The sequence below is a fragment of the Equus caballus genome, chromosome 20, assembly GCF_041296265.1.
Source record: "Equus caballus isolate H_3958 breed thoroughbred chromosome 20, TB-T2T, whole genome shotgun sequence".
In the NCBI taxonomy this organism is placed as follows: Eukaryota; Metazoa; Chordata; class Mammalia; order Perissodactyla; family Equidae; genus Equus; species Equus caballus.
In genome coordinates this window covers 24267501-24295217 of record NC_091703.1, presented here as the reverse complement: position 1 = coordinate 24295217, position 27717 = coordinate 24267501, and the positions used below count along the sequence as shown (strand labels likewise).

Sequence of the window (27717 nt, the reverse complement as noted above, 5' to 3'; positions counted from 1 at the left end):
TCCAAATAGTGTTTCGCACCCTGGTGTCCCAAATCCTGGACCGGGCTGAGCCTCTGCTCTCCTCCAGCCTCTCCTCAGAAGTCGTCACTGTTTTCCAGTATTACAGCTACTTTACCAGCCACGGTGTGAGTGACCTAGAGAGTTACTTGAACCAGCTGGCCAAGCAAGGTGGGACGTGTTCTTTTGTCACACTATGTGGTGGCTCACTTTGGAGTTATCTCTGGGTTTTTTGGTCATAGTTTTTAGTGAGGGTAACCTTTTTTTTTTCCCCCAAGTCAACAGCTGGGCTGAGATTTACCTTTTAAATGACTCTGGACTTTTAACATTAGTAAGCCTCTTGGCAGTGAACCAGGAATTTACTAAATCAACCCAATCATCTAGCAGTGGGGTACCGTTAACAGGAAGCTGGTCAATGATTTAAGACTCCACTGTAATTTCTTTCCTTCATTGATGTATTTACCACTTGTAGGATCAAGCCTACATGCAATACTATTTTACATTGCCCTTTTGAGTGGCACTTTCATAGTAGTAAGCAGAAATGGGATTCAAAAGAAGGCAAAGAGGGTGACAGATTGGGAAGGGAAATGAGGGAAAGATGGGAAACCAAATCTAAGGCTGCACATCACATGGGATGAGAAGAATGGGCTCCAACGTTGGGGTGCGCAATGAAGTTCATTACTGCCTTTTCATGTGGCACTTCAAATGTCAGAAATAAACTAAGTGTCTGAAATGAGTGAAAACCTCTTTGGGAGTGGAGCCAGGCAAGGAAGAGCTGGTTTCTGGTTCCCAAGTCTGTGATATGTAAATCCACCGAGGCTTGACGATGTGGGTGAAGAGGCGTGGGAATGAGGTCTGTTCTTTGGGAGTAGGCAGTTTGGCCCAGCACCAGGCAGCAGCAACATGTCTGGCCCAGACCCAGGCTTAGATTTTCTCTTTCTGGAAGATTAAACCCTGCGACAACATGTCCAGCACTGTGGTTGGCATCACAGTGAGAGGAAGGAAATCTTCCACCCAGCGCCATACCAGCCTGAACGCCCAAGAGTCTGTGCATAGCCCCTCAGGAAGAGCAAATGCTGGTACAGAGTGCTAGAAAGAGAAAGGCTAGGCAGGTGATGCTGGTTTAGGACACAGAGTCTCACTTATTAGATTCTTCCTCTCTTTTTTTTTTTTCTTTTTTTTTGAGGAAGATTAGCCCTGAGCTAACTGCTGCCAATCCTCTTTTTCTTTTTTGAGGAAGACTAGCCCTGAGCTAACATCTGTGCCCATCTTCCTCTACTTTATATGTGGGACGCCTGCCACAGCATGGCTTGACAAGCAGTTCATAGGTCTGCACCCGTGCTCTGAACCAGTGACCCTGAGCTGCCAAAGCGGAACGTGCGAACTTAACTGCTGTGCCACCAGGCTGGCCCAGATTCTTCATTTTTTGATATTAAATTGTCACAGTCTAGATCAAGTTTCTGAGTAAATTTCTATATTACTCAGTTTACATCAGTGGCAGTTGACATCTCCAAGCCTCTTATTACATGGTCCCAGAGAAGGCCTGCTCATTTATTGGTAGGAATAGAAAATGAAATGAAAAAAGCCCTAACCTTTTACATGTCTTTTTTTTTTCTTTACAAAAGAAAAAGGCCTTGATTATAAAAAAGAAAAATTTAGAAAACATAGAGAAGCATAAAGGAAAAAGTTCAAATCACCCATTCTCCTACTTTTAGAATTTAATATATTTTTCAATTGAATATGCATGGGTTTTAAATTTCAAAATTGTGATTACTCATTCTAGAATGTTACATTCTGGTTTTTTATTTGGTATTATATCCCACGTTATTAATTCTTTGAAATAATTTTTTTAGTTTTACAGGATCCCTGCATTTGGATATAGACTAACATATTTGATTACTATTGAACGTTTAGGTTGTTTTCCATTATGTTTTTTTTAGCTGTTATCATGGTACTATCTCAAGACTTTTAATTAGGCTATTTATTTATAAAGTAGCAAAATCACCAGAACATACGCAGGAGGAGAAATAAGAAATTAAAGCAAAAGAAGTCTTGATAGTTCACAAACTTCTCTATTGTGTAGAGGATGCTGCTCTGTCAACAGAACATGAATTTTAGCTTATATTTTCCCATCTGTACTGACAGACACACTCCCATCATAACGTTTTTGTGGCTAACAAATGCCCATGCTGGATATCTAGTTAGGAATTCCAGTACATTCCTTAGTTAATCAATGTGGTCAGTTTGTCCAAATGGGACTCAAAACCCTATATTTTATCATATTGTCTCCATATTCCAGCCAACCAACCGGATTTCTCCATCAGGGCCCAGCTGCCTGAGTGCAGACAGAGAGGACGCAGAGTTGGGGTCGCTCACGGTTAAGGTTTTGCCAGACGGGTCTGACTGAAAGACAGGGGCAGCAGAGTTTTCTCTCTCCGGAAGATTGTACAAAGTGTTTACTTGTATTTTCTTCACTACGTATTTTTACCTTTGACGATTTAATTCACCTGTAAGTTGTTTTGGTAGCCATTATGAGGAGGCTCCACCATCACTGTTTTCTCATATGATTTGCCATTTGCCTTAATATAATTATCTGAATAATCTGTCCTTTTCTCACTAGTTGGAAACATCACCTGTATCATATGCTAATTTTTCATATACACTTGGGTCTGTTGTTATGTATATACTTGAGTCTCATTTATATTTCTAATGGGCGTGTTACTTTAATGTCAGAAAGTGAACTCTTTTCTTCTCGCTCTCTAGTTTCCATGGTTCATACTCTACAATCATTAAGAGATGAAAAACTACTCCAGGCCATGAGTGACCTTGCACCGGGCAGCCTGCCAGCCCAGCAGGAAGTTCTCAGGACTCTGGCTCTGCTGTTAACTGGGGACGACAGTGAAGTCCGAGAGGCTGTGACGCTTTACTTGACAGCAGCCTCCAGAAATGAGCATTTCAGGGAAAAGGTAGGGCACAAAATCACAGGCATCGAGCCAGAAGCTTGTTTAATTTTCTATCATTTACTATTAATATTTTGTCATTTGTTCTTTTCTAAAAATAATTTTCTTCCACTTATTGATAATATATACCCTGTAAAACAATTTAAATTGCAAAAATGTTCTATAAGTACTTAAACGCCTGTACGTCCAGCCGCCAGAGAAAACTATTAATAACTCAGTGTCTATTCCTTCAGATTTTTTTCTATGTACATGCTAACATATGTAATTACTTTTTCTTAAATTAGATCACACTATTCTGTTGTGTAATTGATTTTTTTTTTAAAGATTTTATTTTTTTCCTTTTTCTCCCCAAAGCCCCTCGGTACATAGTTGTATATTCTTAGTTGTGGGTCCTTCTAGTTGTGGCATGTAGGACGCCGCTTCAGCATGGCTCGATGAGCAGTGCCATGACTGCGCCCAGGATTCAAACCCATGAAACACTGGGCCGTCTGCAGCGGAATGCGTGGACTTAACCACTCGGCCACGGGCCGGCCCCCGTGATTGATTTTTTAAATGTACTATATCGTGGTTATTTTCCTTCCAGGGCAGAACATATTGATCTACTCCATTCTATTTGATGGATCAATGGCATCTCAGTGTATAGACAGCCCATAATTTATTATTCTATATTGGTGGGCATTTGTATAGTTTCCAACTTGGAAAAATGTTATGGTGATCATACATACGTATATGGTGATCATACATGTGTGTTCACACACACTTATTTTATGAGTAGTTTGGGGTCAAGTCGTCAAACTGTTGGGTCAAAGAGCTAGAGTATTTTTAAGTTTAAAAGCTATCACTCTTGTTGCTAGGAAAGGGATGATTTACCTGTTTCTTGGCTTCAATCCAGTAGCCATCCAGGTGTAACAGGCATCTGCAATTCAAGCCCATTGGGGCTGGGACAGGGGCCTTGGTCCTCTGGGCGCCCTTTACAATTTGAACGGTCATTCTAACAACTAACTCCCATCAACCTTCTCCAGCTCAAGAAAATTAAACTTGGCTCCTTCTTGTCCTTGGAAAGGTCAAACGTTGGACTCTGAGAAGAGTCTAACTTTTCTAAGGCATTACCTGAGCTAGGGTGTGGTGGGATGTTGGTGTACTCACAAGAAGATAGTCCATTCTAATGCTATTTTGGGCCAAGAGCATGAATTTTGTATTGTTCTTTCCCACAAAGTTTTACTGGAATTGGGTCAAAAGGCTGTTCTATGGGCCAACTGTCCTCACCCTCACTGAATGAGAGGAAGAAAGTTAAAGAAGTGAGAACACTGCTGGTAGCCGTGTATACAGGCATCCGAGTGTACAGAGTTTTCCGTGAGCAGGATCTTGGCACTCTTGATCATGACAAGGAGCCAGGCTTCTAGCATCCCCTTAGAAACAGCAGCAGTTACAACCTGGCCCTCCTCTGGCACTCCGTATGCACCTTTTACTTTTAGGGAACGTCCACGGGTGACATGATCTCTTTTTATTTGAATTCAGCTCTTACGTTTATTCTCTCGAATTTATTTTTCATGAATGAGTCTTTATTAAGTGACTGATGTGTCCCTGACGCAGCATGGAGGATTTTGTGGACCCAGTAGAAATAAAGGGAAAATAGTCCCTGTCCTTGGAGTGTTTCCAGTCTAGTCAGAAAAATAAGAAATAATAATCACTGCCAATTACTGAATACCTACTAAACACCAGTCACTGTATTACATCGCTTACGTGTCTTCTCTATAACAAGATGGGTGTTATTATCCTCTATTTTATAGATGAGGAAACTGAGCCTCTGAATAGTTAAACTTGGCTAAGATGACACTAGTTAAGTGGTAGAACATGGATACCACCTAGAAATGTTAGGCCCCCACCCAAACCCTGAACTCTTTCCATTTTTTCTTATATGAAATAGCAAAGGTTAGTTCATTAATTCTTGAAACTAGCTGTGAAGGGCTAAAGCAATACAAAAATACCTAGATGAGAGCTGGTGTTACTGTAAACCTTGAACCTTGCTTCAAGAATCATAGCTATTGAACTAAAAGTTGTGTGTTGATTCCTTCTTCTATGCTTTTTTCCTCCCAACTAGACAAGTAGGAAATATCTTTTCTTCTCCAATTATACTGTCATATTGGGATGTTGTTGCTTCTTTAATCATCTAGGACCTGCCAAGGGAGATGCTAACTCTCTTGCATTGCAACAGGGGGCTTCTTGCTTCACAGTACACCCTCTGTTTGCTTCTTAGAACTACTACCAATCTAGTGTCACTGCAGCCACCATTTCTTAGGCAACTGCTCAAACTAAAATAAGCAATGTGATGCTCACTTGTTTTGCGAGATTGTGTATCTCTGCATGGCACAGGGCAGTGCCAAATGCTTTCAAGAAATAGCCCCCAGATCCCACTCAAGCCAGTAGAGTTCAGTCCTGTACTCCAAGGGACAGTGTGGCCCAGAAGCCCCCTCCAAAGTTCCTTTCCCAGTGGTGGACTGACCCAGGTCAAGATCCAGCACTTCATCCCCATTGAATCATTGTTATAATGTAAACATGCCTGAGAGGAAGGACAATTTAAGTCATTATCAGTCATTTAAGCCTTAGAATGTATGGTTTGAAAGAGTTAAACCTTTGGTTTGGTTGTTAAACCTTGAAGGCTCTTAGGAGGGATAAATGAGGAAAATAGAGAAGAGCTGTGTGCTGAAGTTCATCCACTTTATAATTTTAACAATAGCTAGTCCTGGAGGTCAAAATCAATTGATTATGAAAAAGGCTAAGTGAAATGGGACTTCTACTATTACTATTATTCTTAATAGCCAAAAGTGGAAATAATCCAAATGTCCATCAACTCATGAATAAACAAAAGTGTTCTGTCCTTACAATGGAATATTATTCAGCATAAAAAGGAATGGGGTGGTGATACAGGCTACAACATGGATGAACCTTGAAAACATGATGCTAAGTGAAAGAGCAAGACATAAAGGCCACATATTATATGATTCCGTTCATATGAAATGTCCAGAATAGGCAAATCCATAGAGACAGAGAGTAAATTAGTGGTTGCCAGGAATTGGAGGAAGGAGGAAATGGGAATGACTGCTGATGGATGCAGGATTTCTTTCTGGGGTAATGGAAATGTTCTGGAATTAGATAGTAGTGATGGTGTGTGAATGTCCTAAAAACCACTGAATTATACACTTTAAAGGGTGAATATTATGGTATGTGAATTATATCTCCATTTTAAAAAAGAATGGAGTTCTTCTATAGAACTGAATAAAGAGGATATGTTTAACCACAGCTGTGGGTGACCATCACAATACTATGTGGCATCTCATGACAATCACATCATTAAGTGGCTGATTACACTTTCAAGCTATTTCGTCTAGACACTATGATGGGTACTCACTAAGTACAGAATAACGTTCTAGGTTGTATAAGGAGTTTAATAAATTAAAAACACAAAACGAGATCTTCATCCTTAGGGAGCTTCAACATAAATGAGATCACTGTGGTATCTTTTTCCTATAAACAAATATATGAATTCACAGATATATGTAAGAATAGAAGTAATATTAGAGCTTTATTTATTGAGGGCTTACTTTGTGCCAGGCACTATTTTCAGTCCTTAACATGTGATGCCACATTTAAAATTCACAGAGCCCTATGAGTGGGTCTTATTATTACAACCATTTTGCAGATTAGCAGACTGAGGCACAGGAAGTTAAGTAAAATGCCTAAAATCATATGTGGGGAAATTGAGAGACATATTAGAAATATATATACTTATAAATACAGACACATATAAATAATGACAGTTAGCTTAATACAAATCAAGGAAAATGTAAATCATAAGAAATCAGAGAAAAGGATCCTAGAGAGCTGGTCACACAGTGGTTAATGAAGTGGGACCTGGGTCTTGAGCCCATTTTGAAGAAAGTCAGGAATGAAGCCTGTCCAACAGGAGAGCAGAGCGCATGGAGTTCTCTGTGGGGAGCACAGTGACTGGATTCAACGACGGAGTGTGGCAGGAAGAGCAAGCAGTTGGAGAGAGAGTGAGTAGCCAACTAGTTTAGGACCTTGAAAAGCTCATAATGAGGAGTTCCAATCCAATGCCAGGCCAAAATAAAGAGGAGAAGGCACTTGACCATCCTAAGAGATGGGAGGTGGGTAGGCTCATGAGAGACATAATATACACTTGAGGAAGGGATCCGTCATCATTAGATGCTGGAAGCAGAAATGCTGTAGTGGTGATCCAGGCATGAAATTAAGACCTTGGGAGGACAGGTGGCCATGCAAAAGCGAGAAGTTGAAGAATTATAAGCTATTTAGCTTGGTAAAAATAAGAAAATTTATTTTTGTAGAGATTTTTCTACAGATATCCATATGCCATGTATAAACACAGCACTGCCTTATCGCTGGAACTTCCTGCCTCCTGTCTTCCTTTTGGCTGGAAGGCCATTTGCTCCCCCAGCTTCCCAACTGAAATCTAACCCATCCTTTCCAGTCCAGTTCAAACATCATTTTTGTGGCACCTGCCCTGGCACTCCAGAAGGTGACTCTCTTCCACGTGACTGACTCAGCATTGCATCGATTTTTTGTGGCACCTGGTACATTTCTTCTCTGAAGTTCCTTCTAAATAATCTTAGCATTTCTACTAGATCTGAGGGTCCCTTGGAAGCTGGAATCATAACTTTTTATCTTCCAAATTCGTATTCCCCAGAGTCTGTGACGTGGTAGAATGTAAAAGAGGAGACTACTCTTTTAATAAACATGAATTTTGGTTGGTCTTATTTTTTTGGCTCTGAAGGTAGTGCAGAATGTCTTGTTTTATGCCATAGTTTATCTCAGGGAGTAAAAATGATATATAGCTCTGAAACTACAAACACATCCAAATGTCTTCACACTCTCCTTCTCTTTCAGGCCTTGCTCTATTACTGCGAAGCACTAACAAAGACAGACCTTCAGCTCCAGAAGGCAGCTTGTCTGGCCCTCAGAAGCCTGGAGGTAAAGCCCAGCATCAGGCCCCCTGGCAGCTGAGCTTTGAGCACGACTCAGCCAAGTGTACAGAACGGCTTTCCTTCCATATTCAGGAGTGCCTGTCGTAGCAGCATTTCCCATCTCCTGAGCATGCTATCTTAGCTTGGGGGTTCCTTTTATCTTTACACAGTAACTACATATGACTTTGTTTTGTTAAAGTCAATAAGTTTCAGAAAGCAATTATGTTTTTCAATAACCCACTGGAATCAGTTTGCCTCTGGGTCAATATTAAAAAAGTTTATCTTTTCCCCAAAGAGAGATGAGATGATGATTTCACCAATTTTTGTTGTGTCCAAAAAAATAGCAGGGACAAATAGAATTTGCAAAGAAGTACTAAAATTCATTGTGCTTGTAAATTTCTAGATCCTTCCCCATGAACTGTTATTACTAAACGGCTCACTAATCTTAATTGGGTCAGAGGGAGGTGTTAGTGAGCAATGAGAGAGCTCAAAAGGAAATGGAAAAAAGGGCTGAGAATTCCCAACATTAAAGAGTTTGCCTTTCAATAGTCAAGATTTAATGTTTGACCTACCTTAATCACAAAAAACAAGACTAATCACTATTGAGAAAAGAATGAGAAAGCCACACCTTAGAACTTGCTAGAATCTTGGATGGGTGCGTGGGACAAGGGGCAGGGACCTGCAGGCCTGATGGGACATGAAGAAAGGGATTAACACCTCAAAAGAAAAAGTTAATGACCTGTGAAGAAAAACCGCTCTGGGAAATTTTGCCTTCCTTGTTACTTGGTCAAAAAATTACCTTTAGGTGACCAAAAAAAAAAGCCCACAGTGAGTGCTCTCCTGATATACAGTGACCCATCAGGATGATGGCTGTGATATGGAGTTAACGTAAATAGAGACATGAGGATGCAGTGATCTGCGTTGGCTTTTGTGAATTTACGTGCTGCGAAGGTGATAGTAGAAGCTAGTTTCAAATTCTGGCATATCCCAAGTGTGGGAGCCCCGATTCCTCCCCTTTTCCCTTTTCTCCTAGAAGATAGGATCCTTTGTGCAGAATAAAAGACCTCTTTCTAAACCAACCCTAGCTCCTGAAAGGGGCTCTATGAGCGTGGTGTGAAAACAGTGCAGACTCATGGTTCAGCCGCCCAAACCGATCAACTAGCTACCTTGTCGGGGAAAATAATTTTTTTTAATTAATGATAGCAAGCAGACATCCCACATTTTTCTTTTCTATTATCACACTGGAAATGACCTTGAGGGATGAGGGTCCTTAAATCCAGTGGCCCTCCAATTTTAGGTTCCTGAGCTGTCTCATTGGGCTAAAATAACCCAGAGTCTACGCATGCTGCTCACTCCAGTTTGCCATGTTCTGGCACCCAGCACCACCACCACCGCTTCATAAACCTAGCTGTCTTCCGAGAAAGAAAAACCTAATTTTTTTTTTAAGTTAAGATATACTTTTATTTTTTTTTTAAGATTTTATTTTTCCTTTTTCTCCCCAAGCCCCCCCGTACATAGTTGTATATTTTTAGTTGTGGGTCCTTCTAGTGGTGGTATGTGGGATGCCGCCTCAGCATGGCCTGATGAGTGGTGCCATGTCCACGCCCAGGATCTGAACCCGTGAAACCCTGGGCCGCTGAAGTGGGGTGCGAACTTAACCACTCGGCCACGGGGCCAGCCCCAGAAAAACCTAATTTGTTACCTATTGTCAACTCCTCAAAATCTCAGCAAGAGCACTTCTGTTTTGTAGCAGGCGGGCTGCCTTTCTCTACCTGCCCTAAATACGTGTTCACAGAGATGCTATGCTAGGCCCTCTTTCCCCTCTGCGTGTTCTCCCTGGGTAAACATCGACTCCCATGTCTTCCATTGTCATGTACATGCTAATAAGTCCCAATATTTCCAGTCCTGGCCTTCCTTTCCCACCTCTTATCCAGCTTGCTGTTAGATATCTCCACTCGGAAGTCACCTTTCACTCGACCCATCTCACCCCCACATCTAGTCTTCTGTGTCTTAATGATCACACAATCACCTCCCAGTAGCTCGTGCCTGAAATCTAGAAGCCATCAGTGACCACCCCCCTCCTCCTCCACATCCAACCAGCCTCCCCATCCTGTAGATCCCACTTCCTCAGTAGCCTGAATCTGTCCACTCTTTATCCCCACTCTTTTCACCTGGATTCGAGCAACCTTCCTACCAGTCTCTTTGCCTCTTTAGAGTCTGAACCCCCTTCAGTCCATCTTCTTTGCTGCAATTGGAATGCTCATAATAAAATACAAATCCTGCCTAAAACTCTCCCATGGCTTTCGATGATCTTAGAATGAAGTCCAAAAGCTTTAATGTGACTTGTAAGGCCCTCCTTGATTTGGACCCTGTCACAAGCTATTCCCTTGTCTAGAATTTGTTTCCTTCTCCACACTCCCAAATACACATGTGCATGCGCACACACACACACACCCCTACCACATGCCCAAACCTGGCTAACTCCTCTGCGATATCATTTCCTCCATTAAGACTTCCCTAATCAGACCGGGTTACATTTCCCAGTCATGTTCTGCCCTAGCACCCTGAATCAGCCTATTGTTCATTATAATAATTACTTTACTTGTTTAACAATCTGTCTTTTCACTAGACTGTAAACTCTGGAGGGCCAGGACTGTGTCTTGTTCATTGCTGACTATCTCATGTCTTGTGAACTGAATGGTTCATGTGGAGTGCTCAATAAATGTTTGTGGAATAAACAAACAGAAGAATTCCCATCCTTGACCTTTATTCTTTTCCTCCATTTTAGTATATAAGTTAAATATTAGGAATTCTTAAATTAGAGCTATTTTGGAAGGAGTACGATACAGTGGAAAGAACTAGGAGAAGTAAATTCTATTCTAGAAAAGCAAGCTAGTCACTTCACTGCCCTAGGCCTGGAGTCCTCGGTGAAATGAGGAATTTAGCTGATCATCGGAGCTCCTGCAAGTACAAATCCTGGGCTCCAACCCAGGAAATTCTAATATAGTCCGTCTGGAGTGGTGCCCAGGAATCTGTACTTAAAAGACCTCGCTAAAGTGACCCTGACACTCAGCTAGGTTTGGGAACCCCTGAGTAGGATGGTTTTTAAAGTCCCGACCAGCTTTGAAATGCTAAATCTCATGTCATCGTAGACATAAAAACAGAATGCTATTTTATGTATTTTCTCCTTGTAGGCTACTGAAAGCATTAAAATGCTGGTGACATTGTGTCAGTCTGACACTGAAGAAATCAGAAATGTGGCCTCAGAAACCCTCTTGTCTCTTGGTGAGTTGTTTTTTATGTGATTGTTTGCTTTTTTTTTTTTGCAATTTTTTTTATTGTGGTAAAACATAAAATTTACCACCTAAACCCTTTGCAAGTGTATAGTTCAGAAGTACGTATATTCACATTGCTGTGCAACGTGCAGAACTCTTCTCATCTTGCAAAACTAACTCTGTCCCCATTGAATAATAACTTCCCAGCTTCCCCTCCCCTGGCTTCTGGAAACCACCATTCTGCTTTCTATCTCTATGAATTTGACAACTCTAGTCACCTCACATAAGTGAAATTATAGAGCATTTGTCTTTTAGTGACTGCTTTATTTCATGTAGGTTAATGTCTTCAAGGTTCATCGATGTCGTGGCATGTGTCAGAATTTCCTTCCTTTTTAAAGCTGAATAATATCCCGTTGTATGGAGAGACCACACTTTGTTTATCTGTTCCCATGATTGTTTACTTTTGATACCCTCAAAGGGAACTGTAAGGAAAAATTTCACGTGCCCTGTTTTAGCAATTGTCCCCCTATAGGCTATCTGCTCACACTTCTGTACACACACACACACACACACAGAGAGTATAAAGAACTGATCAATTTCTATCTCCCCCCAACTGCTGGTTCTAACTGTCTGGATGTTGAGGGTGAGTGTTGCTTTCTGGAGCTTTTCTAGATGGGTTGACCAGTCTGTGCACCATGTGGAATCAAGAACATAGAAGTCAAACCATAATGCAGGGGTAACAGTCAGAATCCAGATTGGATGGCCAGGTTGGGGTCAGCGCTATATGGAGGACAATGATTGGCTGAGGTTCCAGGGTGCCTTCCCCAGGGAATGCCATCATCCCCCGGGTACCTTAGTCTGACTGTCAGGTTAACCTCTGATTGCCCTGCTGGCCTGTGCCTCCCTGAGCCCTAACACCAAAGAAGAGAAGATCAGTCTTATTTTATTCTAGAATAACCAGATAAACCTTCCCCTTCACTCCACTTTATAAAGGTTCATGCCTAACAGCTTTCATACTTTTATTCTTTTGGGGGAGTTGGGAGGGTAGAAAGAGGCTTTTTTAACTCTGCATAAAAAAATATAAATGTTATAAATAAATAAACTACTACAACATACTCTTAAAGTATAAAAACTATACACCTAAAAGTCCTCAAATATAATCCGGTCAATAAGACTAGCTGGAAAAAAGCCACCCTAGTTTGACTTTAGTAGCTTAATAACGTAATAGGAAATCTCATGGCATTTATAATCACCGTGAAAATCACATTCATTGTTAGGTGTTCTTTCTTCATTACTGGTTTAGTACGGCTTCGTTCTGCTTTTGAATATATCATTCGATGTACAGAAATCTTGGCCAGCATATGTTTGTTTAGAGGATAAAACAGTTTTTCCTTATGGCTGTTTTAGGCATAGAAATTATTTAAATCCCTAAAACTGTGCCCAGGATATTGTTAGTTTGAACTTCTTTTATCCCTTAATGTTCTGAAATAACAAGGTGTGCTGGACATGTGTAAAGCGTAGCCAACAATGCTTGTCTTTTCAGTGTAACCTCAGGAAGCTTATCCCTATTGAAGGTGCCCCAAGATTCACTTCAGCTGCAGAAATAGCAGCATCTCCAGGCCTGCTCATCACGCCTGCTTCACCTTAGCTCTTTACAGACAGGGCTCCCCGCGGCCCCCAGGCCCTCTCGCACCACCAGATCATGGTTCTCAGCGCCAGCTGCACATCGGAATCACCAAGGAAGCTTTAAAATACACCCATGCCTGGGTTCCACTTTCAAAGGTTCTGCTTTCATTGGTCTGAGGTGTGCCTTGGCATTGGGATTTTTATAATTCTCCCAAGTGATTCTAATGTGCAACAAAGTTTGAGAACCTCTCAACTCAATGTTATGAATCTCCTTTGACCCTACTACGTAAATACTGGTGCATTTTTATTTCACACAGACGATTGAATTGATATAATGAAAACAGTGTTTTCAGTGGAAGTTGATAAAACTGCCCTCGGATGAGGGTGGTCACAGGGCATTTGAGGGACTCAGAGCAGCAGCTGTTTACCAGCCAGTACGGAGTTACTTCAATATTTTAACCTAGAGCTGCCCAGCAGGTCCCTCTGTGACGATGGGAATGTCCTCTATGTGCACTGTCCCATACGGCAGCCAGTATTCTCATGTGGCTATGGAGCATTTCAACGTGGCTGCTGTGAATGAGGAACTCAAGTTTCCACTTTAATTTTGAGTGGTTGCCATTTAAATTTAAGTAGCCACATGCGGCTGGTGGCCACTATATTGGACAGTTTTCACCATGGCTATGGACAGTCCGTTGTGTCCTGGCTGGACCTCAGTCCCGTTTGGAACCACACTGCCTGACACCCCAAAGCTCGAGCTCTTTCTCCTCCAACACCATACCTACTTCATAGGACTGTTAAAGGACCAGCGGAGGAGCCAACACAGATCAAAGCCCACTGAAAACTGAATGATAGGAAGAGTGAGATGCCCTGAGGGCCCAGCCCTGGTTGTGTCGCTGTAACACCTGTAGAGGAATTGCTCTGTGTCAGGCACTGTTTTGAGACATCTGCAGGGGTTAGCTTGTTTAATCCTCTCCAGGACTCCATGAGGGAGGAAGTACCGTCAGTCTCATTTTACAGAGGGGCACACTGAAGCCTGCTGAAGTTGCATAATCCGCCATGGACACCCAGACCCATAGGGCACTGCCATGGAATCCCAACCCCCTAGGCCACCTGGACTCTGTGGGTCTCTGGGGGAAGAACTGAACACCTCAAAATTGGAATATATCCATGAGCAAACTAGGAACTGGCCTGGTATTCGCTGTTTTTAAAATAGCATTCATTAGCCAAGGCATCCATGGGAGTGTGTGTGAGGGGCAGGGAGCATGGTATGAATGGGCCTAGCTCGGGCTCTCTGTCTCTCCATCTCCCCCCGTCATCAGCTGAAAAGCTGCTGTTTTTAATGTTTTCTATGTCAGGGTTTTGCATAAATGTTTAGTTTCAAACAAAGGGCTCTACTCGAAAGTAATAAAAAGTTGAAAACCACCAAATTAGGAAAAAAGAAAAAAAATAGCATTTGCCTCAGAAAAGTCAAGGCATGCAGGAAAAAAATCAACAAAAATCTCTTAAAATTCTTGGCTTTTGCTCATAGAAGAGTTCACTACAAAGTTCTTTTAAATACAGGCGAATCTCTACTTTTATATCCAACGTATTACTGAAAATGTTAAATGTACCAGAAAAAAAAAAAAAGAACAGACTTTTGGTTTATTAAAAGGCTTCTGTTTCCAGAGACTACAGTATATTATAAAATCCATGATTACACTCCTTTTCTAAAACCCACTAATATGAGTGTATTTCCAACGTTCATGAATCTTTTTTTTTACTTTTGTTTTTTTCACAATGAACTTCTGATTGAGCACAACTAATTATTCCCATCTTTGTCTTATTGTATTAAATGTGTGAAAGCCTGCTTCTTATCGCCAGTGTCTGTTACTCATTTTCCGATTTTCTAATCATGTTTTTAAAAATAGGAAAAATGGAACAAAATATTCAAATAATTTGCAAATACATGCTAGCTGTTCCTATTCAAGATGGTACTACTGACAAAACTGAACTAGCTGTTGGCTGGTAGACGGCATGACCACGTTTATATGGCAAAGAGTAATTTTTCAGCTGAAGTTTGAAAGCCTAAATTTGACTTTTATGAAAGATCGTTTAGATGTACCAATATATAAAAGCAAAAGTTATGTAAAAGTTCAATGCACTGAGGGCCGGCACAGTGCGCAGCAGTTTAGTGTGCACATTCTGCTTCAGTGGCCCGGGGTTTGCCAGTTCGGATCCCAGGTGCGGACATGGCACTGCTTGACAAGCCATGCTGTGGCAGGTGTCCCACATATATAAAAAAAAAAAAAAAGAAGAAGATGGGCATGGATATTAGGGCCAGTCTTCCTCAGCAAAAAGAGGAAGATTGGCAGCAGATGTTAGCTCAGGGCTAATCTTCCTCAAAAAAAAAAAAAGTTCAATGCACTGAAATGAAGGACCAGCCATATTGAAATCCCTAATGTTCTTAAAATATAATCCATATGATTTCTCAGGAGTAGATCTATTATGTGAAATTATCAACACCAAATGCCCGTAGAACTTCTACTCTGATTCACATGTTGGCATTCTTTTAGTCTCTGGCTTAGCTCAAAAGTTCTCGGTTGTTCTAAACATTACTTAGAAAACAGTATAATTAAGAATAACAGAAGATGACTTTTCGGGACCTAAAGTTCACATTAGCAAAATATAGCGATCCATACCCAAACAATTGGTATTAATTTATCAGAATTAATTATTCTGAATGACGAATTAAAAAGTTAAGTTTAAACTGGTATTCATTTTTAATGTTCTATATCCAGGAGAAGATGGGCGGCTTGCATATGAACAGTTGGACAAATTTCCTCGAGACTGTGTTAAAGTTGGAGGTCGTCATGGAACTGAAGTTGCCACGGCCTTTTAATTACAAGTTAACTCTGCCTAACGGCTGACTTAATAAATGGCCCTCTTAATCAAGATGGTGCTGTGATTTAGCTGGAATGTGTTTCAAACTTGAAGAGTTCTGTTGAGGTTGTCCGGAAATTTAATGTGTTATCAAAAGAATTCAAAATCCAGTTTCACAGTACGTATCCACTTCTTTGGCCAACAGAATAGGGCTATGTATAATTCAGTAGATTACATTGTTGGTTGCTTCTGACAATAGTAAGAGTCCATCTTATCTAATATGTATGGGATTTTAAAACAGCCATCTTTGTACTTTTTGGGAAGATCTTCTATAAGCTCAAAATAGTCATGTGATAGCTTGATAAATATCATACGCCTTGCAGTTTTTCTCTGTCATGTTCTCAGGGTTGAGTGGCCCCCTTAGCTACCTAATTTTATGTTAAACGCAAAGCACAAAAAAGAATTTCTTTGAATAAAAGTTTGCCTGCAGAACCTGGTAAAATGACACATTTTAAGGGTTTAATTTTTTTTAATTTCATTTTTTCAAGCCTCCACTAATTTCTTTTGTTTCTTTTCTTCATTCTGAAAATTCCGAAGCATGTTTTCGTTATGGTAAAAAGATAAGTAGATGACTAAGGACTACCTTATTAAGATTCTACCCGTGCTCATTTAAAAAAGGACACGCAAAACTTAAGCTATTTTTAAAAAACAAGAGCCATTCTTTTTATGATACTTTTACAAGAGAGCTATTTTACTGCTAGCACAAATCAAAACCAAAAGTCACGGATGCAGAAAGCTGTGATGCTTTTTGAGGTAGAAGAACCTGGAACTTGGAGGAATCCTAATGGGTTGGGAGCAGAGGGACATTAAAAGTGGTCCTGGCTTCTGTATTCTTCACCATGAGTTTAGAAAGAAGAACACTTTGAGGGATGGTTACTGCCCTAGACAAATCATTCACCACTGGATAGGCTCCTCTGCCAAATAGTTAAAACCACAGCTCCCATTATTGCTTCCATATCAAGGCAGCAAGTCCATTAAATAAAGTACAAAACCACTCAGTAGCTCTTATTAAATAATTTTTCTTCCTTTTAAGAGTATACAAGGTGGGATATGCCAAGATAACAAAATAATATGTATGAGTATAATTTAAACTGTGGAATATCGACTGTATTCTGAATGTGTTTGTATAAAATATCATTTAGATGTCATTTTAAATATTTACATTTTAGCAAGACCTTTAAAAACAACTCATTTCATTTGCAAGTAAAAATTGTTCGCCAGGCTTCCTGGCAAATAGTTCTTTCAACTGTGAAGTTATAATGTATATATATATTTGTATATTTATAAATATTATATATATGCATATATCCTTCATTTTAAAGGTACATTGTACAGTCCATAGTTAGTATGTATAGTCTATAGTCTCTGTTAAATGGTCAAGATGACTGTTTTTATAGAAAGTCAAATCACCAATGTGACAGAGTTTTCTGTTTGGTTTGGTTTTTTATTTTTTGAATATTGCATGAGCAATTAATTCCGTATCTTTTGTATTCACTTTGCATTTTATTTTTGGTTGAAGGGGGTGCTTTTAGTTTTGTGGCATTTGTATTCATCACTCTTTCAATCATGTAAGTTAAAATAAAAATTATTTTTGGATTACTAGTCTCATGTACAGAGTCTAGCGTATTTTTTTCACATGGCTTTCTTGAGTTGGTATTTACACAATATACTACACCTCATTCTCAACTTGAATTTATTCTTATCTTAAAATTCCTTCATCTAGGGGTCGGCCCCATGGCTGAGTGGTTAAGTTCATGCACTCCGCTGCAGCGGCCCAGTGTTTCACCGGTTCGAATCCTGGGCGTGGACATGGCACCACTCGTCAGGCCGTGCTGAGGCGGCGTCCTACATAGCACAACTAGAAGGACCCACAACTAAAAATACACAACTATATACTGGGGGGCTTTGGGAGAAAAAAGAAAAATAAAATCTTTAAAAAAAATTCCTTCATCTATAAATGAAGATAATATTTACTTCTCAGATTTGTTGTAAAGCTAATTAGAGAAAAAGAGCTGTGTTTCAGAGTTATGGAACAGAGACTGTGAGCTCCTTGAGGGTAAAAAGAGCCTTCATTTACTTGCGTATGTTCCCAGCCCAAACCCCCACCAACATCGTCACAGAGGGGTCCCTAACATTCAGCTCCAAGAGGAAGTATTTACCAAGTGACTCATTAAATACCAGCAAATGCTCATCATTTATGAGCATCAGTAAAAACACTTTCCCCCATAAGGTTTGTTGCTGTACTGTTAGAATTGCCTTATTTACTTTACAAAATTATGAAGTAAGATTGTAACCCTAAATTCAGCAGAAAAAACCAGCACTTCTGACTATACCAGAAAAGCAAATTAGTCAAATAGGAAAATAAATATTTTTATCCCTGAAATTTCCCTAGAGAACAGCATCTCTTATTAAACAAATGTTATTTTTTTATTTTGGGAAAGTTCTAAGTATTCCTTGTGCAGAGAACAATAGTTGGCTAAAAAACAGATCTCTAACTTATTTATTTAACACGTATTTGTTGCGTACTTACCATGGATAAGGTTTCTGCCAGGGACTGTTCTTGGCACGGGAGATACAGCAGTGAAGCAAAAAACAAAAGACAGATAAAAACCCCTGCCCTCGCAGGACTTATAGCCTGGCAAGGGGAGACAATAAAACAGAGAGGGGGAAAAGAATTGCACGCGTTGGGAGTGGAAGATGTGATAGGGCCAAGATCACAAGTTTAAAAGAGTGGTAAGGGAGGGCCTAGGAGGAAATTCCATCTGAGGAACTGATGGAGTGAGCCTCGTGGATATCTCTGGGAAGAACATTCTAGGCAAGAGGCAATAATAAGCACAAAGGCCTTGAGACAGGGCCATGGCTGGTGTTTCAGATTTTCTAGTAGCCTCCTTAAAAAAAGTAATAAGTGGGGCTGGCCCCGTGGCCGAGTGGTTAAGTTCGCGCGCTCCACTGCAGGCGGCCCAGTGTTTCATTGGTTCGAATCCTGGGCGCGGACATGGCACTGCTCATCAAGCCACGCTGAGGCAGTGTCCCACATGCCACAACTAGAAGGACCCACAACGAAGAATATACAACTATGTACTGGGGGGCTTTGGGGAGAAAAAGGAGAAAATTAAAAAAAAAATCTTAAAAAAAAAGTAATAAGAACAGGGGAAGTTAACTTTAATAATATATTTTATTTAACCTGATATAGCCAAAATATTTCTACTTATAATCAATAAAAAGTTATTAATATTTTACATTCTTTTTTTCATACTAAATCTTTGAAATCCTCCAATGTGTATTTTATACTTACAGCACATCTCAATTCAGATTAATGACATTACAAGGGCTCCATAGCCACACTTGGCTAGTGGCTACCATATTGGAAAATGCAAGTCTATGTTTCCCCAGTTGTCCCAGTAATACCCTTTTATAGCATATACATACAAACACACTCACACACATGCATGCACACCCCTCTGGACACAGGATCCAACCATAGATTTCATGTTTAATTTAGTTGTCATGTCTCTTCAGCCTCTTTTAATCTAGAACACTACCTGCCCCTCCTCCTTTTTTTAAACTTCCACACCTTAATATATTTGAAGAATATAGGCGAGTACATTTTGTAGAATCTTTCAAATTTAGAGAGGGAGTCCAAATTTCCGCTTTGAAAGTAGAGCTAAAAGGATTTGTTGATAAGTTGGAAATGAGATGTGAGACAGATAAAAGCCAAGGATGATCCCATCATTTCAGCCTGAACAACTGGCAGGATGGAATACCATCCTCCAAGATAAACTGAGAAGCGACAGGTTTAGAAAGGAAGCTCAGGAATTCTGTTTTGACATTTTCAGTTTGAAAAGCCTCTTAGACAACCAAATAGAGATAGCAATTTGGTGATTGAATGCGATTGATGTGTTGGAGTTCAAGTGAGAAATCCAGTTAAAAATATAAAATTGGGAATCTTCAGCATATGGATGGTATTTAAAGCCATGAGACTGGTTTATTTCATCTAGGAAGTATAGATAGAGAAAAAGGATACAAGGACGGAGCCTTGGGACATTCCAATATTTAGAGGTCATAAAGAAGAGGGGGGGCCATCAAAGGAAAATGAAGAGTGACCAGTAGGAGAAAAATCAAGAGTTTGCCATCTTAGAAGCTAGATGAAAAAAGTGTTTCAAGGAGAAAGGAGTGTCAAATGCTGAAGACTGAGAAATGGATTCAGCAGGATGAAGGTCATCTGTGACCCAGACAAGCAATTTCGGTAGACTCGTGGGGTTGAAATCCTATTGGGAGTATATCCAAGAGAGAATGAAGGAACAAATGAAACAGCAAGTATGGCAACTCTTTGAAGAGTTATTGTATAAAGGGGAGCAGAAAAATGAATGTGCAATAACTGGGGGGAGAAGCTACATGCGGTCAGGAGAATGTTTTATTTTTTTCATGAGAAAAAGTATAGCATGCTTGATGATGCAAAGGATCCAGCTGAGATGGAAAAATTAGTAAGGCAAAAGAAGAATTGTAGTGCGATGTCCGTAGAGTGGGGCGAGAGGGGTTGGTTGAAATCTACTGCATAAATGAAGAGGGCATCCGAAATAACAGGAAGAAAGTCAGAGTACGTGGGCACAGATGGAGATAGGTCAGTGGAAGCGATGGCAAGAGCTATGGAAGTTCTTTTTTCGGTTGCTTCTATTTCCTCAGCATAATAGGATAAATATAGGAAATCTACAATGTAGAGAAAAACTCTGACTACTTAACAAATAGGAAGAATAGGCATAATACTATGAAAGATCAATGGAAAGAAATTTAGTACATGTAGGAATAGTCAAAGTAGAATGGGCAAGTTTCTAGTAGACAGGAGTGAGTTTAGTGTGTGTCAGGGGAAACCAGTTTACTTTGAGATTTTTGTGCTCCAGAGAAGCAAAAGTAACTTGGTTTAGTCAAATCGTAGAAGGCCTTTGATGCCAGGATGAAGAATTTAGGCATACATTGCTTCCCCCTGACTTGTGTATTCCAATCTACAGTGTTGCCAAGTGATGAATTCCAGAATTCTCAACTATTAACTTCTGTGACTGCCTGTAGTGTTAGTGAAGCACCATTGGCCTTTTTACACAATGGTTAAGATCCTCGCTTATTTTATGAAATGTGGGACTCAAATTTATGAGTATTTTGTGAGGCTGTATCAGCACCTCCGGAAATTCTGGATTGTCACTGCTAAGAGGCTTTTCATTAAGCAGAAGGAAGAAGAACATATCCCTCCAGCTGAGAGCATTTTTCACAAAGAAAAAATTTTACTACTTGGCCGTAGGTTGAAGAATAATTCTCTGTCCATTGAGAAAAGAGCTCAAGCTGCCTACAGAATCGGACTATTGGCCTTCACAGGTACTGATTTAACTAGCTGTGCTAACACAGGTGTTTCAAAATCTTTGTGCTTGTCATAACGCTGTAAATTAGTGATTTTCATAGTACTAGTCTTAAAATTCCAATAACATTTTCTTTGCTTAAATTATGAGTTTTTTTGTCGTTGCACCACCAAAGATATTACTAATTATTTTCTCCTCAAGGATCTCACATTTTAAAAGAATGTGTCCATCAAATAAACTACTATTTTCCTGCCTTTATCAATTAAATGTCTATACTGAAATTGGTTATCAAAATTCTCATGATCATAAAAAAATCAATGAATCTATACTGAGTTGATATAATTCCAATGTAGTGATGTGATTCCAATACAGAGTAAAACTACTTGGTATTTATTTTTTATCTTGTAAAAATACAGAAAACGCAGAAAATAGCTTAGAAAAATCAACAAGAACTTACTGTTCTTAAAACACCTACCAGGAAAGCCAACAGGTGCCTCAGTTGAAAGCAACTGTTAATGTATGCTTGGCTAGAAAATTAAGTGGTAAACTGTTTAAACACATACCACTCTAACGATTGTCAAGTCCAGGCTCACTCCACTTTTTTCATCTAATAAATTTCAGGATATGTAATCAAATTTTATAGATAGACCTCAACAACACGTCTCCTATTTAGAACCTCTGGCTGGTAGCTATAAGTGTCATAGATGGATTGACCTTTTTTTCTTTTCAGTGGGAAAATGAGTTATTTAGATGTAGTTTGATAGACTAAATCTTTCAAAGAATGGCGCCCATGAGAAAAAAACATTTACTGTTTTCAAGGATGAAGGGGTCCTAGGTGCCAGAATAGTTGAGAATCCCTGGTGTAGAGCTGGAGAGAAGATAGGAAACTCAAGAGAATTCCCACATCAAGGAAGGGTAAATGGCGCCCACCAGATGAGGCAGACTCAGTTCGTTGTATAGTTGCATTCACCATTTGGGGGAAGAGCTAGCTAATTATAAAAGGCTTAGAATCCTTTAATTTGATGCTGTTTAGCCTTAGCTGTGCTGATGGGAAGCAAGGGAAAGGGTTTATGCCCAGGCTTCAGCTAAAGCTTTAATGTTGAATAGAATATTCTTGGACCATGGGACTGTGGTTGTGCAAGTAAGACAAATCCAAGCTGGGTCAAAACTTCAGTGGCTAGAATCCAGTCAACTATGCCAGCTACTCCTCACCATCTAGTCTTCATCCAATGCCTTCTTGGCTAGTACCTTCTTGGAGTTTGAGATTTGAACTAGGAAGATCTGGGATTCAGGTATATGATGAAAGTAAAGTCTAGGATCAGATTGGGTCAGTAGCCAAAGCAAGGAAAACCTTGTAGGGTCGCATTGGTCTCAGATCTGCAAAAGAGTCCGGCTGAGAAAGGAGAACGGGATAGCAATGAACAACTCATGAAAAACTTCTCTCTCACCACTTGGCTCCTGGCTTTGCAGCTCAGGCTTTTGGTTTTCTCTTTGTTTGCTCTAATGTTCTGGTATTTCTTCAAGTACTGAAGACAGAGAATCAGGAATGGGACCAGGAGAGAGATGTGTTAAGTGAACACAGCCAGATTTTAATCACCGTGAAATACTGATTCCTAGGTGCTTGATTAAAGGAACCGGTAAGGAGCCTTTCGCAGGCAGGAACCTTCCAGTGCTTTTCATATTACTCCTTACTTTCACATTACTACACACACTTTCTTCTTCACAGCAGCACACGAGGTGGGGACAAAGAGGAAAATTCAAAGTATCCAAAATGTCAGGTATATAGCAACAAGAATGTAAACACATGGGCTCTTGAATGTCATTAGCTACTAGATATACCAAATACTTCTGGAAATGCAAATACTTGTTTTACAGGGGGACCAACTGCTGGGAAATTTGCAGCTGAGCACATGCAAGAAGTAGCCCAGTTGTTACAAAATCATGAGATGACACCAAAAACAAAGATCCTGCTGCTCCAGAGTGTAGCCTGTTGGTGTTACTTAAACCCTGCCAGCCAGAGAAGAGCCAGACATCTGCAGTTTATTCCTATTCTCATCAGTGTTTTGAAAAGCAGATGTGAGTCTACTATCAAAAGTGAAATAAACAGCCACCTCTGTGTGAAATTTTGGACTTGCTATGTTCTCTCCGTCATGACATGCAATAGCTCGTCTTGCATGAAGGAGCTTGGAGACCACAGCACTCTAAAATATGATTTGCAAATTTTGGCTGCTGAGAATTGGTCCGGATGGCCTGAGAATTTTGCAGAGGTGCTGTATTTCCTAATTGGTTTCCACAAGAGTTAATCTCTCTAAATCCAGTTACGCGATGCAGCTGTCTGCACCATTGCCTTACTCTGGAAAACTGAAATAAATAGTAAAAGTCGATATATTATTCTTCCGGGTTTTCTTTCAGGTAGTCGAAAAATTCTACATAAGTTTTCATAGTTACTGCAAGAACCGAACTTATGAAAAGCACTGCTGTTTAAAATGACCTCATAAAATTAAGTTCATAAAATGGGAATTCATTGGAAGACGCATTACCTGTACAAATGTTAGGAGCAGTGGTTGTTTTGGGGGTTATTAGATGACATTAAGCCAAGGCATCCAGAAAGACCAAATCCTAACCCAACCCCCAGCCGTCACCCCCTGTAGTGACCACTGCTGCCCCACCCGCATTCTCCATCCCTAACTATTTCAGTGCCAGCCTTCCAGCTGCCATGTCCTTTGCCGAGGTGCTTTTCTGGCTACCAGAACATGATCTTGTTGCACATGGGCCGACTGGAAGTGCAAGGAATGGACATTCATAGCACCAGCCCTCAACTCCACTGGCACAACTCCAGATGGAGACAGAGTGCCACGTGTTCAGACACCTAAAGACAGACTAAAGTTAGACTCTTGGGTTTTCATACAAATTTTCACTCTCCTTATTTTGTCTATTAGAGAATACGTAACCAAAAACCTACATTTGACTTTTGTGTTGCCCAGCCTCATCAAAAGCTTTATTACAAAAAACAATATTTATGGAAAAGTGCCTGCAGGGTATGTACCTATTTGTTTCTCTAACTACACTAACATTTGTCTCTAGCTTCAGCTGCAGCCATCGTAGGTTGAACTTTCATATTTCATCTTTCACAGACTTGCTTTGACTGAGCTGTGCTGTAGTGTCATGCTTCCGTCTTTCACTGAGGGGTCCATTTAAAAAGTAGTGTAGTTCCATAGTCCTTGCTTGTGTTTATTGCAGGAATGTTGTTAGGGATGCTAATCACACGACATGGTTTCATGAGGATCTCGGGAGAAATTTTCTCAGACCTTAAACCAGGAAAATCTGTGTTCTTCTCAGCAACCGAATATTTTCATCCTTCGTGGATTTTGTGAATTGTGTAATGCAGAGTTTCTCAAACTAGAATGCAGTTTATAGTGGTAGATGAAGGGTTGGGAATCAGAAGTCCCATTTAGAGGCTGGTTCATGGTCAGAAATTACTTTTTAAACATGTTTTTTAAATTAAATTTTAATTTTTTCTCAAAGTAATACATGAACATAGTTTAAAAAGTCAAATAATGTACGGAATCTGATGAGAAACAGCCGCCCCCAAGCCCCGTCCTGATTCACTCTCAGAGGTAACCATTTGAATTCTTTTGGCTATTTCTTGTTTATTTACCTCCACATTTCTAAATAGTTCACGTACATTGCTATTTTTTTTTTTCAATTTTAGGTATTTTCCTTTTTACTTAATGTGACACATAGGACTTAGGATTTTAACACTGCCCCTTGCCTACATCCACTTGCCCACTTCTTCCTCTCTCAACATAATTGTGTCACAATTGTTGCTTAAAACAATATGAGTATTTCAATATTTTTCATGGCTAAGTCATATCATGTAGTATAATTTCCTTCTTTGTATAACTCTTCGTTTTTCCTGGAGTTTCATTTGGTTTTGTTTTTCGCTTAGTTTTCTGGATATCTATCTCTAATTTATTCCCACTCTTTCCTCTATAGCTGTTTAACAACTCCCAATGCGGTTACACATCAAGTACGTAATTGTCAGCTCCGATTTCTTCTTGAAGTGAGCCCACCGTCATGGAACCCACCACCCTCTTGTTCCAATCTGGGCCTGCCACACACCTAACAAATACTTTAGGGGTTCCCTTCAACATCCAGGAATCCCCTTACCCCTCCCATGTTGGACCCTCTGTTTCCTGTATACTATCACTTCGCTTTTCCTAGTTCACTCCCACATTTGAATTTGAAGCAGGTTTTCCAGTAGTTTCCTGAGAAAGAATGAATAGGAGGTAAATTTGTGGAGATCTCACATGTCCAACAATGTCTCTATTCATTTGACTTCAGCCTGCCCTTGACCCTGGAGGGGCAGCAGAGGACACCAATGCCCCGTGTGTGCCCTCACTCCCCAGAAAAAGAGAACAGAGTTGACCACATTCAGTTTATTTTTCCCAAAGCTACCAATCAGGTAAGTCACTCACCTCGGCCAAAACCAGGAGTGTTACAGCTATTGGAGCTTCCTACTCCTGGAAGAAAACATCAGATTTGGAAAAGCAGCAGCTTTTTCTGTATCTTTCCAGAGTTATTCTATCTTTATGCAAGAAAATATACATATATCCCTTTTCTCACTCCTTTTGGGTTTTTTTATTTTTTGTTTTGTTTTGGTGTGTGTGTGAGGAAGATTCGCCCTGAGCTAACATCTGTGCCAATCTTCCTCTATTTTGTGTGTGGGTCACCACCACAGCATGGCAGATGAGTGGTATAGGTCCATGCCTTTGATCCAAACCTGTGAACCCACGGAAGCTGAAGCAGAGAGTGCTGAATTCAACCACTACGCCATGGGGCCGGCCCCCAGTACTTTTTGTTTTAACATATGGTAGCATTTTGTACACACCAATACTTTATCTTGGTTTTGGTTTTCTCTCTTAAAGAGTTTATGCATTCTTTTCTTCTGTTTTAGAGGATTCCATTGTATGACTGTACTATAATTTATGTAACCAGTCCTGTGGTGTGGACATTTAGATTATTTCCAGTCTTTTGATAGTTCAAAGTTGTAATGAATAACCTTAAATACATGTCATTTCACACATGTGAATATATCCATGGAGTAATTTCTATAAATGGAATTGTTTAGCAATACTTAGTTTTTTGTTTGTTTTTTTCTTCTGTGCCCTGCATTGTCACTTTTCTCTCATCTTGACTCTTCAGCTTTCTTCATCAGTGTGGGATTATGTCTTTCACAGTTTATTGTCATTTTAAAGGGGTCTAGGAGAGAGAAGAACTAAATGGCCGTGTTCGATTAACATGTTTAACCAGAAATTGCTAAGGCCTCTCCTCAGAGACTGTTTGGTTAACATTTTAACAACAGAAGAGTAGCTTCTAAGGCAGCCTAGCTATATTATTCTATATTATTTTATTCAAATTCTTTTTGGTCTCTGGGACATCTCCAAATTGAAGGTGGTAAAATATAAGGCTCAGATTTGGGCCTTGAGGCATTGTTATGCCAAGCTTTAAATTTAAAACTGCTTTACTAAAGCTTTAACAACAGATGGCTACTTTCCCTTCCTTTGTTGTCCCTTATAACTTCATCCCTCCCCAATATTTGGCTTCTCCCAGAAGCAAATCTGAGATAAGAATTTGAGTGCAAGGACTTTATTTGGGAGGTGATCTCAGGAACTAGCAACAGGGAAGGGAAGAAAGCCGATAAAAGATGAGTTGTCAAGAAAGTTACCACTGTAAGTAAACAGAACCTGTAACCCTGTTGAGGAACCATTCTGGTAAATACACAATACACACGCCTCAGTTATCCCACCCAGAGGTCCCAGGAGCTCAGATATTTATACACCAATTCCTATCCTTTTTGGTTGACCTAATGATCTAATTAGCTAAAACCTAAAATTCAACGGAGATATCTTGAAAGGGGCAGGGTAGGCAGGGAGCAGTTTTCTAAACAAAGCAAAGAGAAGTTTTTGATTTTTTTGAAGTCAGATTTACTTACATAATTTGTGCTTTTTGTGTCCTATTTGAGAAATCTTTGCCAAATCCAAGGTCATGAATATTTTTTCCCATATTCTCTTCTAGAAGATTTTTAGCTCTTAAATTTTAAAGTCCTCTTCAATTCCTTCTCCTCTTTTGCTCTCCATCACTAAATCCTGGCAATCCATTTTTGGCATTTTCCAGAAATACTTTCTATTTGCCAAGTCTTGTCGTCTATTTAGCTCTCCTCTTTCTTACTCATTCCAACAGCGTCTTAGCTGATTTCCCTCTCCCTGTAACCCAGAACATTAAAATTTTTTTCTTTTTTTTTGGTGAGGAAGATATGCCCTGAGCTAACATCTGTGCCAATCTCCTCTATTTTGTATATGGGACACCACCACAGCACAGCTTGATGAGCAGTGTGTAGGTCTGTGCCCAGGATCTGAACCTGCGAACCTTTGGCTGCCAAAGTGGAGCGTGCAAACTTAACCACTATGCCGCTGGGCTGTCACCCTAATTCTTTTATTTTTTATTGTGGTAAAAACACATAACATAAAATTTATCTGTTCTTCTTTAATTCTATCTTTAGGCTAGTGGTCCATACCTGAAACATACAGAGCTG

The 27717-nt window shown here is 40.0% G+C and overlaps 2 protein-coding genes across 7 annotated transcripts in view; both read left to right on the top strand.

Annotated features, from left to right (window-relative positions):
• RIPOR2 (RHO family interacting cell polarization regulator 2) overlaps positions 1 to 17385 on the top strand; it is a 216369-nt gene extending 198984 nt beyond the window's left edge. For 5 of the 6 annotated variants that reach the window (XM_014734222.3, XM_070244953.1, XM_003363744.5 and 2 more), the window contains 5 exons: positions 10 to 168; positions 2761 to 2963; positions 7881 to 7964; positions 11152 to 11242; positions 15636 to 17385. In XM_014734222.3, coding sequence (XP_014589708.2) covers positions 10 to 168; positions 2761 to 2963; positions 7881 to 7964; positions 11152 to 11242; positions 15636 to 15736 — 638 coding nt within the window. In that variant the 3' untranslated portion in view covers positions 15737 to 17385. The remainder of the gene's footprint in view (positions 1 to 9; positions 169 to 2760; positions 2964 to 7880; positions 7965 to 11151; positions 11243 to 15635) is intronic. The other variant, XM_070244959.1, reaches the window with a different exon arrangement.
• Positions 17386 to 19953: 2568 nt separating this feature from the next.
• ARMH2 (armadillo like helical domain containing 2) lies at positions 19954 to 23525 on the top strand. Its single transcript, XM_023624533.2, has 3 exons — positions 19954 to 20094; positions 20784 to 21141; positions 22998 to 23525. Exons 2-3 carry the CDS (start codon positions 20874 to 20876, stop codon positions 23423 to 23425), a joined length of 696 nt encoding a protein of 231 aa, XP_023480301.1. The 5' UTR covers positions 19954 to 20094; positions 20784 to 20873; the 3' UTR covers positions 23426 to 23525.
• The last annotated feature ends 4192 nt before the right edge of the window (positions 23526 to 27717 follow it).

Bases quoted from the DNA above. Each gene is read 5' to 3' on its own strand.
- ARMH2 (XM_023624533.2), top strand. From the start codon at position 20,874: ATGGTTAAGATCCTCGCTTATTTTATGAAATGTGGGACTCAAATTTAT. The intron at 21,142-22,997 runs GTACTGATTTAA...CTTGTTTTACAG, and splicing joins CGGACTATTGGCCTTCACAG to GGGGACCAACTGCTGGGAAA.